Raw genomic sequence first — 18,236 nt, 5'->3', positions numbered from 1 at the left:
AACAACCAAACCCCAGCCCATAGGGCTATGAAAGGCTATGAAGGTTTATCACGATAAGATTCGAACACGATGTAAAATCGTCGTGGGTATCACAGCAACAAAACTGTAAACGTGGACATCCTCAAGGTTACAGTCGAAAAATTATGTTAAATGACTAAAACTGTCATCCCACACGAATGCTCACGAAGATCACGAACCTCAGACCGCGTTTAGGTTTGATGGGTTTGATTCTTAAGGTCCGCTAAAGATGCTAAAGATGGTAGCATTTGTGACATGACGATGGCAACCATGGCAACGTTGCCAGAATGTGACATTGAGATTCAAATCCGTTCCATATTTGTCTATGCAGGTTTGCTTCTTCTCCGCAGTGTGTTCGGTCGATATTGCAACAAATTATTATCATTTTGAATGGCGTTAATGTATAACACCAAGGCATGACAGAGTCGTATATGAAAATTTGTTTTCTATTACTGTTGTAATAATTATTCATCTGTGTATTAGTGATGCGTATTAGTGTTGTGCAGTTCGAAGAGGAAAATGAGAATATGTAGCGGGTGTACAGTCTTACAGTGTATATTTTGGCAAGTCGATGAGGTGCTTTTCTAATGAAATTCGGATGTTTTTTTAATATGTCTCAGTGTGAATTGATTTGTGAGTTACTTCACTGCAGGTGTTGTAGTGGACCTTGTGCAGGTGACCGTGGTCGATATTAAAGGCCAACATGGCGAAGCAATTTTCTTGTTTTATGATAAACATGCGAGGTTGTTAAAGATTTAAGTGCTTGCAGCGAGACATTTTTCTGTAGGACATTATAGACAGAAATATGCCCACAAAGGTTTCTAAGAAGGTGGTTGGAATGATAATACGAAGTAGGAAGACTATAATGAAAGATGGAGTAATGACGGTAAGACTCATTTTCTTGCAATTTTTGCAAAGGTATGAAAGGATTGTTACGAACAGTACGATAAGGAACGTAGTATTCTATTGATATGATATTTTCTGTTGGTTGACATGCTGACGTAAATGTTGAATGACTTTTTTTTCTTGTGTACTTTTTTCGAAATCATTCTGTATTATGTACCCCAACCCTCTCCAATATTATGCTTTCATATCATCAGAAGTATTACGTGGGTATTGAGATATTGCTCTTAATTTAACAAAATATGGCTATATATGAATTTCTATTGCATGTATAAAGGTATTTGGGTAAAAGAGTAGTTTCCAGAAACACTAGGGGAAGAATCCCCCCCCCCCCCTCTTGCTAACATTACGGGTTAATTTTTTTAAAAGAACTCAGAACCTAACCTTAAATATGCAATGTTTGAGAGAAAAGAAAAGTCATACATTACAAAGAAAAGGTGGACACTGGCTAGTGTCCCCAGAGTGCCACCATATACTACAATATAACGAGAGTTGCAGATGTTTCAGATTGTGCTTATGTTTTCTGACAAGTGAATTATGTTTACCCACTTTGTATATTGAATGAAGGAATGAATGAATGTACAAGGGGTGGGGCCTCTTGGTCCTTGCACTGTGACCACAGTGATCTGTTTTGCTTCCCCTTTTGATTATCCCCTCAGCAATCCTGCACTTCAAATGACGCGCAGGATTTTGTACGTGGGGATGTCAAAATAGTCACTTGGTTCCTTAAAATATTGATCCAAGTGACATAATCTTAAATAAGCTAAGGCCTCACATTCGCACAGGATATTCTTCTTGACACCTCTCACAAGTTGGGCAGTTACTTAGTCCTAGTTTGAAGAGGTGTCCTTTAAGGTGACAGTGTACTGTAAGTAGTCCTACCACCCATCGTAGCTGGTTCTTGTTTAACTTCAACAGTTCCTTCGCTCTTTCATCAGAGGGTCCTCGTATGAGTCCCTTTGCTTGCCTGAGTCCAGTCGATACCCAGTATTTCTTGTGATTCATATTTGTCCAGTCTCTGATTGCCTGCCTGGCAACTCCTATAGAGATGCCACAGGCTGATTCAGGTCCTAGGAATGGATGTGCAGCTCCAATCTTAGCCAATTGATCTGCTATTTTGTTTCCAGCAATACCCTCATGCCCCAGCACCCATATCAGTTGTACCCTGTTATGTTTGGCCAGTTCCATGAGAGTTTGGTGGCAATCCCAGACCGATTTTGAGTTGATCTGGTGTTTGTCAAGCGCGTTAAGTGCAGCTTGGCTGTCAGATAGAATGTAGATGTTCCTATTTCTGTAGTTCCTATCTAAATTCTCCATAATACATGCCTTAATGGCATATACTTCTGCCTGGAATACTGTCGTATACTGCCCAAGGGTGAAACTAAGTTTCCGCCTCTTGCCATAGCAGTACACACCAGCTCTTGGACTCATACTTTGTATGTTGATATCTTTGCTATTTATACTAACAGTTTCAGTTTACTTAATACGTTTCTCCTTGCTCAGAGCTACTCAGGGAGCTCTTCCTTTCTTTGGCTACCTAACATGGTAAGTGTATTTGTATAAGCTGTGTTTATAGTTGTGGCCTTCAGGTTATATGTGAGGAGAAGTGAAGATGAATATGACAGGAAGTACTACAGCAGTTTTTACAGCTGCACTGTGGGAATGAAAGAGGGTGGTGCACTGTAACTAAGTTCATGTTATAACCCATGTACCTTTACAACTTTTATCTTAATTTGTGGCCTCAACCAAATCCAGTGTGTATTTTTTTTAAACTGCAAGGTCTAAAAGCATGGATAGCACAAATGACATATTTTTTTTTAAATATGAACGTGTTACTGTTAAATAAGATACTTAACATTATATTTTGCAGAATAATGTACCAGAATACAAATTATGTCTTTTTAATTTAGTGTTACCAGTCTTATATTCAGGAGATGGTGATTTTGGTTCCAAATCCAGCATATATAATAGTAGAGACGTTCATGTGTTTTCCATCAGTTTCTTGAAATGGTTGTTATGTGTCGTGTTTGAAAAAGAGGCCATCACTGGCTGGGATTGTGTTTTGCTAGCCTTTTGAATGAAAGTTAAGTGTAATTGGCTTTGACTTAGTGGTTAAACTCTGGAATCTCACTGTGTTACCCTACATAGCTTGTCATGTCTCATCATTCTGTGAGGTGTCAACATTCCTACTCCTGCCTGATCATGCAGTTGGAGAGACATGATTGCATCATACCAACAATATTCCTGTTACAATGCCTTATACATCTTTGTGGGAGTGTTTGTTAGCATTCAAGAGAGACAACCTCAGAAAAAGTTCCCAAATATATTTGGGATTTTTTAGATTACAAACAGTACTCCCAAAGTCAGGATGCCTCAAATCGTTGTGCATATCATTGATAAATGTTAGGTTAGGTCAGTTTGATTTGTTGTTAGAGTTTGGATTAGGATTTAGTTTGCTTTTTGATTATTTGAACTGAATCACTTGGTTACATGGCAGATCATACATATTTTTTCTTTGTTTATTCTTTCACTGAATACTGGGTGCAGTGGGACAGTATATCAGCTATTTATAGACCTCAAGAAATTGTATGACATGGCTAGGAGAACGGTATTATGGGTCATTCCATGAAGAATCAGCACACTCCTTGATACTTGATGTCAAAAATTGTGATAACATTTTTATATATATACTGGCCCCATAGCCAAACATCTTTGTTTTAATTTATGTAATGTGATTTTTAATACAGTGTGTTAAAAATCACTCCCAGCTAGGCAAAAACAGTACATCCACAAGGTTTCTCTTTAATGACTCCTTTGATAATGCTCATTGAGAAACATTAAAGAGGTCAAAGAGTTCTGTCTTCTGGGGTTTTATGCCATGTAGTTCATTGAAAGTGATCTGACATTCTGGAGTAACATGTCACCTCCATCTTCATCTCCATCATCCATAAGATGGAGGTGACATGTTTCTCTGAAATGTTGGCTGGCTTTCGACTGACTTTATGACATTGTGTCCCAGAAGATAGAACTCTTCATGACCACTATTGTGACAACCTCAGATCCAACATTCTAGAACTCACTGTAAATCTTACAAATTTTTCTTTTGAAGCTCATGTAAAGATACCCTGCAGCTTGTAATGATTCAGGTTGTAAGGGTTTGCATCCTGACTACATGTATAGCTTCCCTGCCATTTAGTTTGATGTTTTAAATTCTCTTTCCATTTTCCACACACCCCAGCTTGGTGGAAGAACAGTTTAAATTATTGCTTTCTTGCCGTTTCACTTCAGTGTAATTTATAAAATTTTCTGTGTAGTCAGTCTGTAATTATTTTAAATTGCCCCTTATCATTTTCTTCAACAGATGAAGAATTTGATGTGCTGACACCTCCATGTATTCTTGGTTACAAGGGAAATTGTTTTCATTTGCTTCAGAAATGCCCAAATAGTTGCATACCTTTTTCTTTTAGTTTCACTTTCTTAATTGACAACTCAGCAGTCATGAAGAAGTGTTCAAGACTTGCACTGTATCATACTGAACTTCATTTTGGTTTCTTTCATCACTTTCATAATTATATCATTGATCTCAGCTTATATATTTGGTTCTGTTTATTCATTCAACCAAAGTGAGAATTTTTTTGCGTGACCTACATAATTTCTGGCCAGGGATAAGAAGAAGAGATGATTTATGTATAATATACATTTCCACATTTGTTTCTCTTAAGGCTTTGGTTTGTGAGTGCAATAAATTATTGTGAAATGCCCGTTTTTCTTCTTTCTTTCTGTATCTCAGTTCAGATAACTTTATAAGCATTTATCCTTTAACAGAGCAAATGAAAGTTATGTGTGAACAATTATATATCCGCTGGGGAGACATCTTCAGATTGCTGAAGATGTAGTGCACTGTTTAGTTTCTTACCTCTGGCCTTGCCTGAAGGTATGTACATTATTTGTATCATAATTGTAAAATATAATTTTAACTTTTGAAAAAGATCTTTTGTTATTCCACAGCTTTCATAAAGCACTCTGCCAAGTGTTGACTGAAATGAATGTCTGGAAGTGCTGATTAATCTTTCATTTAAAGATTGAAACATGAAACATACAGAGAAAATTTTGCAAACCATTAATGTTATATCACTGTTACCATCTAAGACCCAAATATGCGCCCAATTTCACAGCACAATATGTCCCTACGTGTGTCAAGCCATCATAGAGCATCACAGTATTTTATTGATGTTAATTTCAGTCTTCTTTTATGAGCTATAAATCATAGCATAGCATAGTTGGTTCAGGCACTATGCTACAGGCTGGAAGGTCGCAGGTTCAATTAGCAATGAGGCCATTGGATTTTTCAATTGACCTAATCCTTCTAGCCACACTATGGCCTGGGGTCGACTCAGCCACTAACAGAAATGAGTGTCAGGAATCTTCCAGGGTGTAAATGGGGGCTGTTGAGTAAGGCTGACAACATTACTGCCATATGTGAGAAGATTGTCTAGAAAATGTAGGAACCTCATCGTATCACTACTCCATGGGCCTTTACGGCTTGTTAGAGGGATAGCTTGATTTTATATATGTATATGAGGGGCAGTAAAATGAAAATGGGTCAGAAGCCAAAACATATTAAAGAACATTACTTACCTCAAAAATAATCTCCAAAACTGTTAATACATTTATCCAACTGGGAGATAAGATGGTCAATACCATCCTTGAAAAAGCTTGTGGGCTGTCTACGGAACCACATCTTTACCCAGCCACACGTCTTCGTCCGATGCAAACCAATGTCCACGAATGTGTCTCTTCAGGTCTCCAAAAATGTGAAAATCACTTGGGGAGAGATCTGGGCTGTAGGGGAGATGTTAAGCACTTCTCAACCAAATCTCTGTAGTGTATTCCTCACAGAGTTGGCAGTGGGGGGGTGCACATTATCATGAAGAAGGGTAATGCCGTTGGATAGCATTCCAGGGCATTTTGACTTTATGGCATGTCTCAGTTTCTGCAAAGTCTTCATAGCGCCGTGCACTGATTGTAGCCCCATGCTCAAGAAATTCGACAAGCAGAGGGCCCTTGCAGTCGAAGAAGAACATCATTACTTTACCGGAACTTGTGTGTACGGCTTTGGATTTGTTCAGTGGGGGAGAATTCACGTGTTCCCACTGTTGGCTCTGCCGTTTGCTCTTGGGTTCAAAATGGTGGCACCAAGTTTCGTCCCCAGTGGCAATACGGGACAGGAAAGCATGCTCTTCCTCATGGCATCGTTGCAAGTGACCCAGTGATGCAGCCATTCTCCAAGTCTTTTGTTCCTCCATGAGTTGATGTGGCACCCACTGCGTGCAGATTTTGCGGTACAGCAGGTGTTTTGTCACAATGGTATGTACGGAACCGTGACTTATTCCCATCAAATACTAATTTCTTACACAGTGATCCGATGGTTTGCCTGGATATGACCATCCAACGCAGCAGTAACATCAGGAGTCATGACATGATGAGCCTGTCCTGGGCGAGCATCATCTTGCAGTGACACGTCCCTCTCAGAATTACTTATGCCATGCCAGCACACACGAATGTGACATGCTCTTTTCGCTGTAAACAACAGACATGGCACGATGAATTTCTCATCCTCGTACTCCTTCAGTAGTCAAAAAGCTCACTACACTTCACTGTTCTTCTTTACCCTCCTCCATTAATGATGTTAGATGACCACACATAGCTCTAACCTTACTTCCAGCACAATAAACAAATGACTGATGTGCAAGGGCACGTTTTCACTGTGCTTTCCTAAGTCCCCACCAGTGTTCGTACTGTAAGCAAATTCCAATGTTGCCAACTTGTGAGCCATGTGCATGGTGACCTGTTTTCAATTGACTGCCCCTTATTTATTTATATATACAGACAAATATACCCTGTCTTCTCTACTTTGAACCTTAAGTAATGCAATGTTAGATTTTATTTAAAGTGGCCTTTGCTGAGGTACATTTATGTACAGTGTTATGTAATGTAGAACCTGAACAGAGTAAGAAACTTGCTTACAAAACTCATTGCAACTTTCAACATTGATGTGGTTGCTGAAATATTTTATGCACAATTTTGAGAGGGATATGTGGCTGATATGAGTATAACAAGAGTCAAACAAATTCCAGATACTACTTTTCTGCAGTTACTTCCCAAACTACATAATATTCAGTTCGGTTCATTATTATTTTTGAGTCAACAGCTACAAGGCCAATTACAGACACAGCACAATGTAGATATAAGGAATTACATTATGGACAAACAGCATAAAATCAAAAACAAAATACAGCCAAACACTGGAGGATAAGCATATTAATGCAGAGAAGTAAACAAAGAAACAAAGTATGAATAATAATAATAATAATAATAATAATAGTAGTAGTAGTAGTAGTAGTAGTAGTAGTAGTAGTAGTAGTAGTAGTAGTAGTAGTAGTAGTAGTAGTAGTAGTAGTAGTAGTAGTAGTAGTAGTAATATTAATAATGTAATAATAATAACTTAGTACAATTCTAAGTTGTTATTGAGAATTGGGAAATGTGAATTATAAAACTTAGAAAGAGAAATAGCAATAATTCAGGTCAATTCATGTTTATATAGGTGCAAACTTAACAGCTCAGAAGCCAGTTACGAAGTTGATGTCATGCCTACTAACCATTAACTGAGTGCAGGAGTGCCCTCCCCCTATGCAACGCCATTGTTTACAGAATCACCTCTTTGCTCTGGGGGGGGGGGAGACAGGGATGAAGGCTACCTGCACCATGGGAGGGAGACTGAGACATAACTGGTGTTTCAGCAGTATAAATCTTTTCAGGACTTAATCATGCATAATAATGGATGATTAAACAGCCGTTAGGCCAGACTCCCATATTATTAATAAGATGGAAATCATCATCTGCAGCAGAGACATGAAATAAGGTGTAGGAATTGTGGTGCATGAAAGCTGCAATTGATCCTTTAGAAATTTGTCAACATCAGATGCTGTTACATCAGGGGAAAACCGAGAGACCATCCTCTGCACAACAGAGAGAGAAGAAGAACTTCTCTGATCATGGCGACCCTGGGTTTCTTTATGATGTTGGCAACAGCAGCAGCGTTTACAGGAGACGGGGTTACCCTCTTCTTCCTAACTACCGTTAACAAAATCGCCATCAGTAGTGTTTTTGCCAGTCACAGTGGATGGCTCAGGAATAATATTCCTAGCCGGAGCTGTAACCACGTTGGCATCAGGGTTACCACCCACTACAAACACAGCATCCCTATATGATTTTGCTGTAGCATAATTTGGTATGGCAACCTCATGTCATGTTGATGGAATAAGAGAGGGTGCCTGTTGTAGGTCGCGTAAATGAGTCTTCAGGGCCACGCCATAGCTCAAGCGGTTAGTCGCTGACTTCCCACCACCGTGACCTGAGTTCACTCCTGGCTCTGGTCAAGTGGGATTTGTGCTGGACAAAGTGGCGCTGGGGAGGGTTTTCTCCAAGTACTTCGGTTTCCCCTGCCAATCTTCATTCTACCAAATTCTCCATCATGATCACCTGGGGCAGGCTACAATAGGCCAATCCGTGGGCGCTGTGCCGAGTGGACCCAGTTGGACTCCACCCCCCACTAAGCGAATTAAAAAACTGTCTTCAGGGTGTCGTCAGTTCTTAGCTGTTGCACCTCGTGGCTAAGCTTAGATACCATTAGGGCTAAAGACTGTACCATCTCTGGTACAGATGTCATTTGTGCGAACTGCTTCCATATACACCCTGAAAGAATCATTATCCCTGATACGGGAAGCAGTACACCAAATCTCTGTGGATAATACCTTCTTCTGATTACTCTTGGCAGTGGAATGCTCGTTTGCAGTGTTCTTTGAAAGTTTCTTGCAGCTATCATGCAACCACTTATAACTGTGACAGTTAAGAAGTGCGCTATCAAAGGAGTTATTGAGGAAAAACCTTGCAGACATGCCATTCTTGTCCCATTGATGGTGTTTTTAATAGTAAATATGTTCGGCCATGGGTCTGAAATATGGTATGTACCAAATTTTATTATAGTCCGAGATGATAAGGTGTAAATTTTGATTTCAGGTGTGTTGGTTTTCCTTGGAATGCCTGTTATACAATATCCTCATTGAGTTTGGTATGCCCATTGAACTAGTTAGGCAGTTGAAATGTTTAAATGAAACCTATACCGACCATTACCCCGGAGTTTTCTGACCGTTACTGTTTATAAGGAAATGAATTGGCACTCATAATTCATTAACTGGCTTTTTTATATATATATTGAGGCACAACCGTATCATGTAGTTGTTTATGTCAGTATTTTTGTTTCCCATTCCAAACCAATAGCAATAGATCTTTGCCTCTCTGGCTCACATCTCTTCTCCTGATTTAAGGAATGTTAGTAAAGTAGTTAGGTAAAATTTTGTCTGATACATTTCCAGTTCAGAATTGTGCAAAACAAGGTGTTGGTTTATTGCCATTTCTTTTCAACATTTCTTTAGATTATGCCATTAGGAATGTCCAAGAAAAGCAGAACTAGATGAAATTGAATTTGTTATCACAGTCGGGTGTATGCTGATGATAATTATTTATTTGCAGAAAACATGTGCTGTAAAGAAAAACACAGAAGCATTATTAAATGCTGGTAAGGAGATTGGTCTAGGAGTAGATTTGGAGAAAATTAGGTATATATTAGTGTTTCATCACCAACATGCAGGACAGAATACTAACTTTAAGCCAGTAATCCTTTGAAAATGTGGCAGAGTTCAAGTGTTTTGGGAATGGCACTTACAAATCAAAATTGCATTCACAAAGAAATTAAGAGGCGATTGAAATCAGGGAGTGTTTGTTACCATTCAATTTGGAATTGTCTTCTTGTTAACTATCTAAAAACATACGGTTAAAATATATAAAGTTATAATTTTGCCTTGTGTTGTGTATGAGTGTGGAATAGGTCTCTTAAATTAAAGGAAGAACATGGACTGAGGGTGTTCAGGAAATTTTTTTTTTTTTTATTTATTTACATAGATTTAGCAATCAGAATTACATTTAATTCTATAAGCTAATTTGCTCTATTTGTCGTGACGTGGAGAGGGCTTATCCAGAGATAAGTCCTCGTTAACCCTCTCTGAGGTCGGCTGGCCAGTTCCTTTTCAGTCTTCGTCCGTTGTGGGGTTCCAGTAGCGGTTGAATTAGTACATTCTCGTGTCCTTCTATTTTGTTGAAGTATCTTGTGCTTTTAGTTTTTATGACTTCCTTTACTAGCGGCACTTTCAGATCTTCATGGAGTGTTGTATTGGAAACATACCACGGGGCGTTAGTGATCATGCGTAGTATCTTTGACTGACATCTTTGGATTATGGAGATATTGGTTTTGCTAGCGCATCCCCATATTTCCACTCCATATAGCCAAATTGGTTTTATTATTGTTTTATAAAGTAAAAGTTTGTTGTCTAAAGAGAGCTTGGAGTTCCTTCCAATTAGCCAGTGCATATCCTTAATTTTTAAATCAATCTGTTTGCGTTTTTTAGAAATGTGTTCCTTCCAGGTTAGATGGTTGTCTAGATGAATACCTAAATATTTTGTACTGGGTGATTCAGGTATTTGTACGTTATTAAAGAAAACTGCAGAACATTGTTCTCTTCTTAGACTGAAGAANGTGTTGTGTATGAGTGTGGAATAGGTCTCTTAAATTAAAGGAAGAATATGGACTGAGGGTGTTCAGGAAAGGGCACTGAGGATTCTGATTGTCCACATATCTTCTGAATTCACATTTTTATGTTCAAATTTTAGTAAGTAGGCCTGATATAGAATTTGATTAAAATTGAATCAAGGGTTTCAGGAGTTGACAAAGAGGTGTATATTCAGTATTTTTCGTTATTTAAAAAATGTTACCTAAATAGTATTACATTTGAACATCTAGATCTGAATTCAGTAAAAGTAAGATCTCAGGATTTGTTTTTCTACATTGTACATGCTCTGAAAATGGTAGCATGCTTTCAGCATGACCTTGGGCACATTTACAAAACATATGGTTAACAGCTGTTCAGGTGTCAAATTAAGTGCTCCTCAGAGGTAAACAAACGAAAACATTGTCTTGTGAAGTTACTGTTGTCTCCTGGGAGAATTACATTGTTTGAGAATAGTGGTCACCAATTTTCATTTTGCTGTTCCTCCCTCATCAAATTTCTCATTTTGACCTATTTTTTTGAAAAAGTTACTAGTATATACAATTTTACTGTTCATGATTTTCATTCAGGTTGTAATTTAAAATGCACATAATTGTAAATTTGTAAAAAAAAAAAGTGTCATAATAAGCAGGTTAACACAGAACTGACATGCTAAACTCATCATTTGGTTGTGAATCCTGAATATAAACTAGCTAACTGTCTGAGCTTTCCTCAGTTCTTCATGCCTTGTAAATCATGCCAATCCACAGTCCAACCTCAGATCTCAGTGAAAGTCTGTGAGCTTCTAGATTTTATAGTATTCTTGCAAAATTTCAGTGCCCTGTGACTGGCGTTTTGTGGAGTAGGGGTTAGAAATTAAAACATTTAATTTTTTGGCATGATACCTTCACTGAAAGTTATCTTAACTCTTATTCTGCATAAGCTTCAGAGCTTCTAATGGGCTTTTTTGAAATCCAATGAAATGTTTTTTTTTGACAGATATATAACTCACATTTGTACAGAGCAGTTTAGGTTTCAGTGTTATCTGATATAACCTTTCACCTTACGTTTCTCAAAAAATATTTGGCTAATAATGTTGTATGATATATAGCAGATTGTCATCCTGGGACTGTCATGGCATGTAATAAGATCATGGCATTGTAGACTTCCAGGATTATGTTGTTGAACATGCTCCACCACATATTGCTTTCTGTTATCTCTTTTCAAGCTGATTCATTGTACACGTCACTGCTTGTTTGTTAGTTCTCATTTAATGTTCTGTGATAATGGAAATGTGGAAAAAAATAACACAGCTACACAATGTGGCACCTCAGGTAAAGAAGAGCTGTGCTACGTGGAAGAATCTAAGAAATGTTCAGCCATGGATTGTAGAAAATGCCATCTTTAAAAGGTTGGTGTAAGGTGTGTTAAAAATGTAGCAAGAAGCTTTCCCTATATCATTTTGAATGTAACAACATTTTGTTTGAACAGGGGGATGACTCCTTAGACAAAACTGATAGTGGCGCCGAAATAAGCTCCTATTGGAGAGAAACAGCTGTATAGTCATTAAAGAAAGCCTTCCTATAGGTGGGTCATCAGTCACACCAAAAAGAATACCTGAAAAAATATACAATGAAGGTGGCAAAAATTGAAATTTGGAAGAGGAAATATCCTTGGAATCACTTCAGATTAAGTAACGTCAGCCCTACAGTGCATCCCGATTCTGTATTATTGCAGCAACTAAAATAAATATGCAAGGCAACAGCAAACAGAAGTGTCAGAGTTATAATTTTCACTCTTCTTCCAAGGAATTGGAATCCCCAAGCTCAACAACTTTCATTGAAGTCAAGGAAGATTGGATTGAAAATTGTAATCATCTGTAATTATATGTCTTGTAATGGTGCAGTATCGTGATAGTAACTTTAAAGATAGATCCTTCCACAAGTAAATTAAATTTCCAGAGAAACAAAATTGAAACTGTAATGGTCAGTGGTCAGACCGGTAGTTACTGATCCCTGTGAAACCTAGGTACCGAAAGAAAGTAAGATCAGTAAATTAATGGTTTTTGAGAGGAAAATTCTAAGACAATTTTTTGGCCCAAATAAAGAAAATGATAGCTGGCGAATTAAAACAAATCAAGAATTAAATAGTTAATTAACTATAAAAATATAATCAATTTTATACGTTCACAAAGACTCATGGGTTGGCCACATAGAGCAAATGCCACAACCAGTTGATCAGTTAAGAAGCCTATATTCACGGATACCATTAAGTACAAGATCAGGGGGAAGACCGAAAACATGATGGGAGGATGATGTTAGAGCTGACATTGTGAAGATAACAGTCCAGGACAGGACCACGTGGAAAGGCGTGATTAAGAAGACCAAAACTCTACGTGATTTGTAACGTCGAAATAGAAGAAGAGAAATTGGATATACTGAACACTTACAAATCATAACTAGAAGTAATTATAGCACTGCTGCTAATTCACTCACCCAACTCCTCACTACAGCACATACTAAGTCTTCTCAGTTTATCTTCACAGCCATTGTTTGGTAACTGATCCCTGCAATGCCTTCTGCTCACATTAGTGTCTGGTGAAAGTCTTGCACATAGCCCATGGCACCAAATGTCCTCACATTCTTGATTGACTGGAAGACTGTTGGTTAAATTGCTGCAAACCCTTGCCAGCATAGTTATTCGTGGCGTCAGATCTTGTTTCCTCTTCGATGAGTGGAGAGGTGGAGTCAGACTTACTTTACAACTAGGAGTTCACAGCCAGAGTTTTCTTGTCACCTTTCCAGCTGAACTCTTACTTTCATAACCATTATGTAACATCCTCTCTGATGAGATGATTTGTTTGTCTCTTATGAATAGGCTTCGCCTTAGTCAGATGTATTGCACATATAGCATGATAACAAAATTTATTTTTGTTTACTATATACCAGTCCTCTGTCAGTGTAGGCTATCTTACATATTGTATTCTGCAATGGCTACTTAGTCACTTGAATGGTTGTAAGCTTGACCACTGCCAAATTTAAGCCCCTTATATTATTTGTGCCTTGCTTTGCTTTGTCCTATGATGCGAACATGTTCGTTCTCATGATTTTGTATGACTTTTACTTGTTGCCTATACTAGGCATGTCCAACTTCAAACAGGTTGTGATCGAGTCTTTAGCGTCAAAACTGCCAGTGATCTACCACCCCCTCCTATTGTCATACCTCGCTTTAAGCAAGAATATTGGTAAAAATAACATGACACATGATGTTTGTTGTAAAAGTAACATCCATTGAAAGTACAGACTACTTTAACATGTATTTTCCCTTCAGAATCTGAATATAATCATATTATATTACAAGTGAATTCACATGCTTTTCACGTATAACTTCCTTATAGGCCTATGAGATCAACCAGAAATCATCCTGTGATCGACGCATTGGACATGCCTGGCCTATACAATTTTGTCATGTAATCATATACTGTATGTACGGTTGAAAGCTGTATGCAAATGGCTGACCAGTGTGCACCCCTTTGAAAATTTCTAATGGTGCAGTGAACCTTGTTTTGCATGAGCCGCCATTTTAAGAGGTAGGTGTCTGCTGCTAATTCCCAGGTGGAACAAGCACAGATCACTGATCTAATCAGTGCTTTAAGAAAGGTTAATTTTATGTTGGCACTTAAACACCAACTTTTGAATAGTGAGGAGATTCTAATAAATGTTCTGAAGGCCTTGGCTTCAGGCATTTCTGTATGTAGTCTCCACATAATCCTGTTATCGAAGATTTCACTGAGATATTTTACATGATTTACAAATGAGATATTGCATCCATTCAATGTAAGTTGAATCTCAGGGTGCCTGAGTCTTTGAGAAAAGATGGCCTACGAGGTGTATCGAAAATTCCCCAGATTGTTATTGTTGTAACTGTCTGGCATGAAAGAAGATGAAGGTGGAGGACAATGTCACATTTCCACAAGCCTGTCGCATCAGCCTGCCACGTGGCACAGCGCTGTGAACACACGTTGTTCTTACATGAGTGCTTTTTCGATTTCATGTTGCATTTTGTCTGCGATGGATGGCGAAATTGAGCAACGTGTCTGCATCAAGTTTTGTGTGAAGCTCGGCAAATCTGCTACCGAAACCTTTGAAGTGCTTCCTGAGGCTTTTGGAGAACATTCTTTAAGCCCAACATCGGCTTTTGAATGGAATTCACGTTTCAAGGCTGGTTGAATGGAAGTTGAAGATGACGAACGTTCAGGGCAACGAAGCACCAGCAAAACGACAGAAAATATTGAACAGAAATGAGAACTCATCCACGAAGACCGTCGCCAAACAATCCATCAGCTCGCAAGCACCGTTTGGATCAGTCATGGAGTTTGCCAGGAGATCTTAACAGAAAATTTGAACATGCACTGCATTGCCGCGAAGTTCGTTCTTCGACTCTTGACAAATGATCAGAAGCACCTGCGCTTAAACCTGTTTCTTGAGTTACGAGAGAAGGCTAACAAGGACCCAACTTTTACTTGGTATCTCTAGGGTCATACTCGTAACAGGTGACGAAAGTTGGATTTATGGTTATGATCCAGAAAGAAAACAACAGTTGTCGCATTGGAAGCACCAACAATCACCAAGAGTAAAAAGGGTAGCTGTAGGTTCGGAGTTCAACAAGAGCTTGCTCGTTATTTCTTTTATGTGAAGGGGATTGCTATCTGTAAATTTTCCCCTCCTGACACTACTGTCAAGTCTGACTTTTACTGTGAAGTTTTGAGTTGCTTGAGAGAAAATGTGCGACGAAAGAGAACTGAACTTTGGTGCAACCATAGCTGGCTCCTTCGTCATGACCACCCACATGTCCCTAAAATTCACTGAGTTTGTGACTGATAACAACATGGTTATTGTTCACCATAATCCCTACTTGCCACACTTAGCCCCCTGTAATTTCGTTTTGTTTCCCAAATTAAAAATGAAACTGAAGGGACGATGTTTTGAAACAGTGCCTGACAGCCAGAGGAATTGTAAGTGGTTTTCCACAGCATAAAAGAAAATGACTTCCATGGTGCTTTTGAAGCGTGGGGAAAAAAAAACAAATAGGTTTGCTGTATATGTTCCAAAGGAGACTGTTTTGAAGGAGATGACAGCCAAAATTGACTTAGTTAAGCCAGCATTTCTTTTTTGACCTAGTCTGGGAACTTTCCAGTACGCCTTATAAGGCAGGCATGTCAAACTCAACTTCAGAGGGCCACCTAAGCCCTATAAATAATAGTCCAGGGCCGCACTTCAAAATAGAAATATACATTAGATTTTGATACAAGGAAATTTAATTCTATTTATTATTTAGGAATAATTTCAATATAATTACCTAAAGTCACATATCTTACAGTTTTAAAAAGCAAGAGAATGCCATTTTTGACAAGTATCAAACAGCTTTTCAATATGTAAAAAGAGAGATTACACAAGAAATTATGTTAGAAATAGCAAAACATTGAATTTCCTGCAGCCTGCTAATTTATGTCTGCGTGAGACTTCTTGTCTTCTGGTCTGTTGGAAAATTTTCTTTACAAAAAATATTTCTACTAAAATTTTAATATTGATTTTAATATCAATTAGCTCTAAAAGTTTAGGGGCCGCATGTTTGACACAGCTGTTGTAAGGCTTCTCTTAATTGATTATTATGTTCCAGTGCTCACACCATGTTTCAGTAGCACCAAGATCTCGCTGCAGCTTTAGAGAACATGACCCTCCTTGCAATCTATTATATATATATAAAACATATATATATGTGTGTGTGTTTGTTTGTGTGTGTGTCATCGGCAAAGTGACCCCGACTGAATGTGTAGAGGATATTATTTATGTAGTACTGTACAATGTGGGGGACAGGATGGAACCTTGTTGCACCTCTGCTTGTATATCCCTTGGCATAGACATTTCACTTTCAGCCAAGACTTTGAATTTTCTCTGTGAAAGAAAAATGCTAATAATCTTGATAAGAGTGATTGAAAATTTTTAATTTAGATAATTATATAGCTAGGCAAAATGCCAAGGGTAGAGCAGGGACTCTTTGAGTCTTCTGGAGAAATAGATCACCTGAGTTTTCCCTACATTGATCTTTATTTTCTGGTGCTCACCACGAATTCACTATAATAGTGAGTCCGCATTGCAGTTTGCAGAGAACATGACATTTGTGTTTGTCTGTCGCATAAATACAGTTTTTTTTGGGGGGGGGGGAACAGAGCAACATGAGTTTCAGGTTCTGCAAGGACATCATTTATATATAGATTTTACAATATTGGGGCAAGGACAGAACCTTGAGGAACCCCTGCCGCTATTTTTTGTGCCGTAGAAAAGTTGCCTTTTATCAAGACTTTAAATTTTCTGTTAGTGAGAAGAGAAGTTATTAGCTTAATGCTAGTTGTCAAAAATTCAAATTCTGGTAATTTTATATTAGGCCAGAATGCTATGTTATGTCAAAAGCTTTCTCAATATCCACGAACACAGCAGCCATCAGCATACTGTTGAAATTTAGGGTGATGTGGTCCTTTGTCGAAGAACTCTGTTATAATTATCTTATTAGACTAGTGACATAATAAGATAACCACAGGTTTTAAATAGAATATATAAATGTGAAAGTTATTAGTTGTAAACAGGCAATTTAAGTAATATTTTCCTAAGGGAAATATATGGCTTAAAGTTTGGAAAGTGCAGTAGCCTGTGTATTTAGCAGTGAGCATCATTGCATATACCAAAAATCACGTTAAGTGGTCATATTTGTTTAGTAGCTTATGGACTAACACTGTTTGAGAGCTATCAATTATGCAGTATTCAGACCCACTGCTTTTAACTCTATCCATATTTCCTGTAACAGGAGCTATGGAAAACAGGTTTTGTGCACGTTTGTACTACAAAAAAGATTGTTAAACATTGTATCATTGCAGACATCGGGAATAGGAGAGCCAAGTGTGCACCATGCCCTGGTGGTCATCTTTCTCGAGTTCTTTGCATGGGGTCTCCTTACCATGCCTGTCATTTCTGTGAGTATTAAATCCTAAGCTTGGTATTGCAGATTAACTTCTTTATTTGCCCCTTCCCCCCTCCCCCATAAGGTTATACTTATATGTGTGGGATGGCAGTGAGAGCCCTGAGTAAAATTGTACTTTAAGTATGATTTTTTCTGTGTTCCAGGTCCTTAATGAGACATTCCCTGATCACACATTCCTCATGAATGGACTCATCATGGGTATCAAGGTAGGAGTATCTTCTTTAGTAATAGGGGTTGCAAGTGGTTCAAGCAGACTTCTATGCCTAAGTCTATAAACAGGGGAACTGAGTGATTTCTCTCAGCTTGTACCTTATTCAGTTTACATTATGAATTTTGTGGAATGAATCCTTGGGTGGGCCTTCTAAATAGCCACTATGCTTTATGATATACAGGGTGTCCCAGGAGGAATGTGCCAAACTTCGGGAGGGTGTTCCTTATGTTAAAGTATGCCGATATAACCCAAAACACCTATGTCCAAAGTTGAACGGTTACGGAGATAATGGCCAGAGAAGTGTCAAACTTTGACCGGGGTTACACACTTGTTGATTACAAAATAGATATTAAAACTGGCAGGAATATGTGGATTCTGTAATGTTAATAATGTACGTAACATCAAAC

At 38.3% G+C, this 18,236-nt stretch overlaps 1 protein-coding gene across 3 annotated transcripts in view; it reads left to right on the top strand.

Annotated features, from left to right (window-relative positions):
- The first annotated feature begins 325 nt into the window (after positions 1-325).
- LOC111871090 (hippocampus abundant transcript 1 protein) overlaps positions 326-18,236 on the top strand; it is a 77,526-nt gene continuing 59,615 nt past the window's right edge. For 2 of the 3 annotated variants that reach the window (XM_033754106.1, XM_023863879.2), the window contains exons 1-3: positions 326-904; positions 17,515-17,610; positions 17,762-17,824. In XM_033754106.1, coding sequence (XP_033609997.1) covers positions 824-904; positions 17,515-17,610; positions 17,762-17,824 — 240 coding nt within the window. In that variant the 5' untranslated portion in view covers positions 326-823. Of the gene's footprint in view, positions 905-11,933; positions 11,995-17,514; positions 17,611-17,761; positions 17,825-18,236 lie in introns of those variants that run through there. The other variant, XM_023863880.2, reaches the window with a different exon arrangement.

Source organism: Cryptotermes secundus, unplaced genomic scaffold (assembly GCF_002891405.2).
Source record: "Cryptotermes secundus unplaced genomic scaffold, Csec_1.0 scaffold188, whole genome shotgun sequence".
NCBI lineage: Eukaryota > Metazoa > Arthropoda > Insecta > Blattodea > Kalotermitidae > Cryptotermes > Cryptotermes secundus.
The sequence above is the reverse complement of the archived record's forward strand: the minus strand, read 5'-3'. Positions and strand labels throughout refer to the sequence as shown.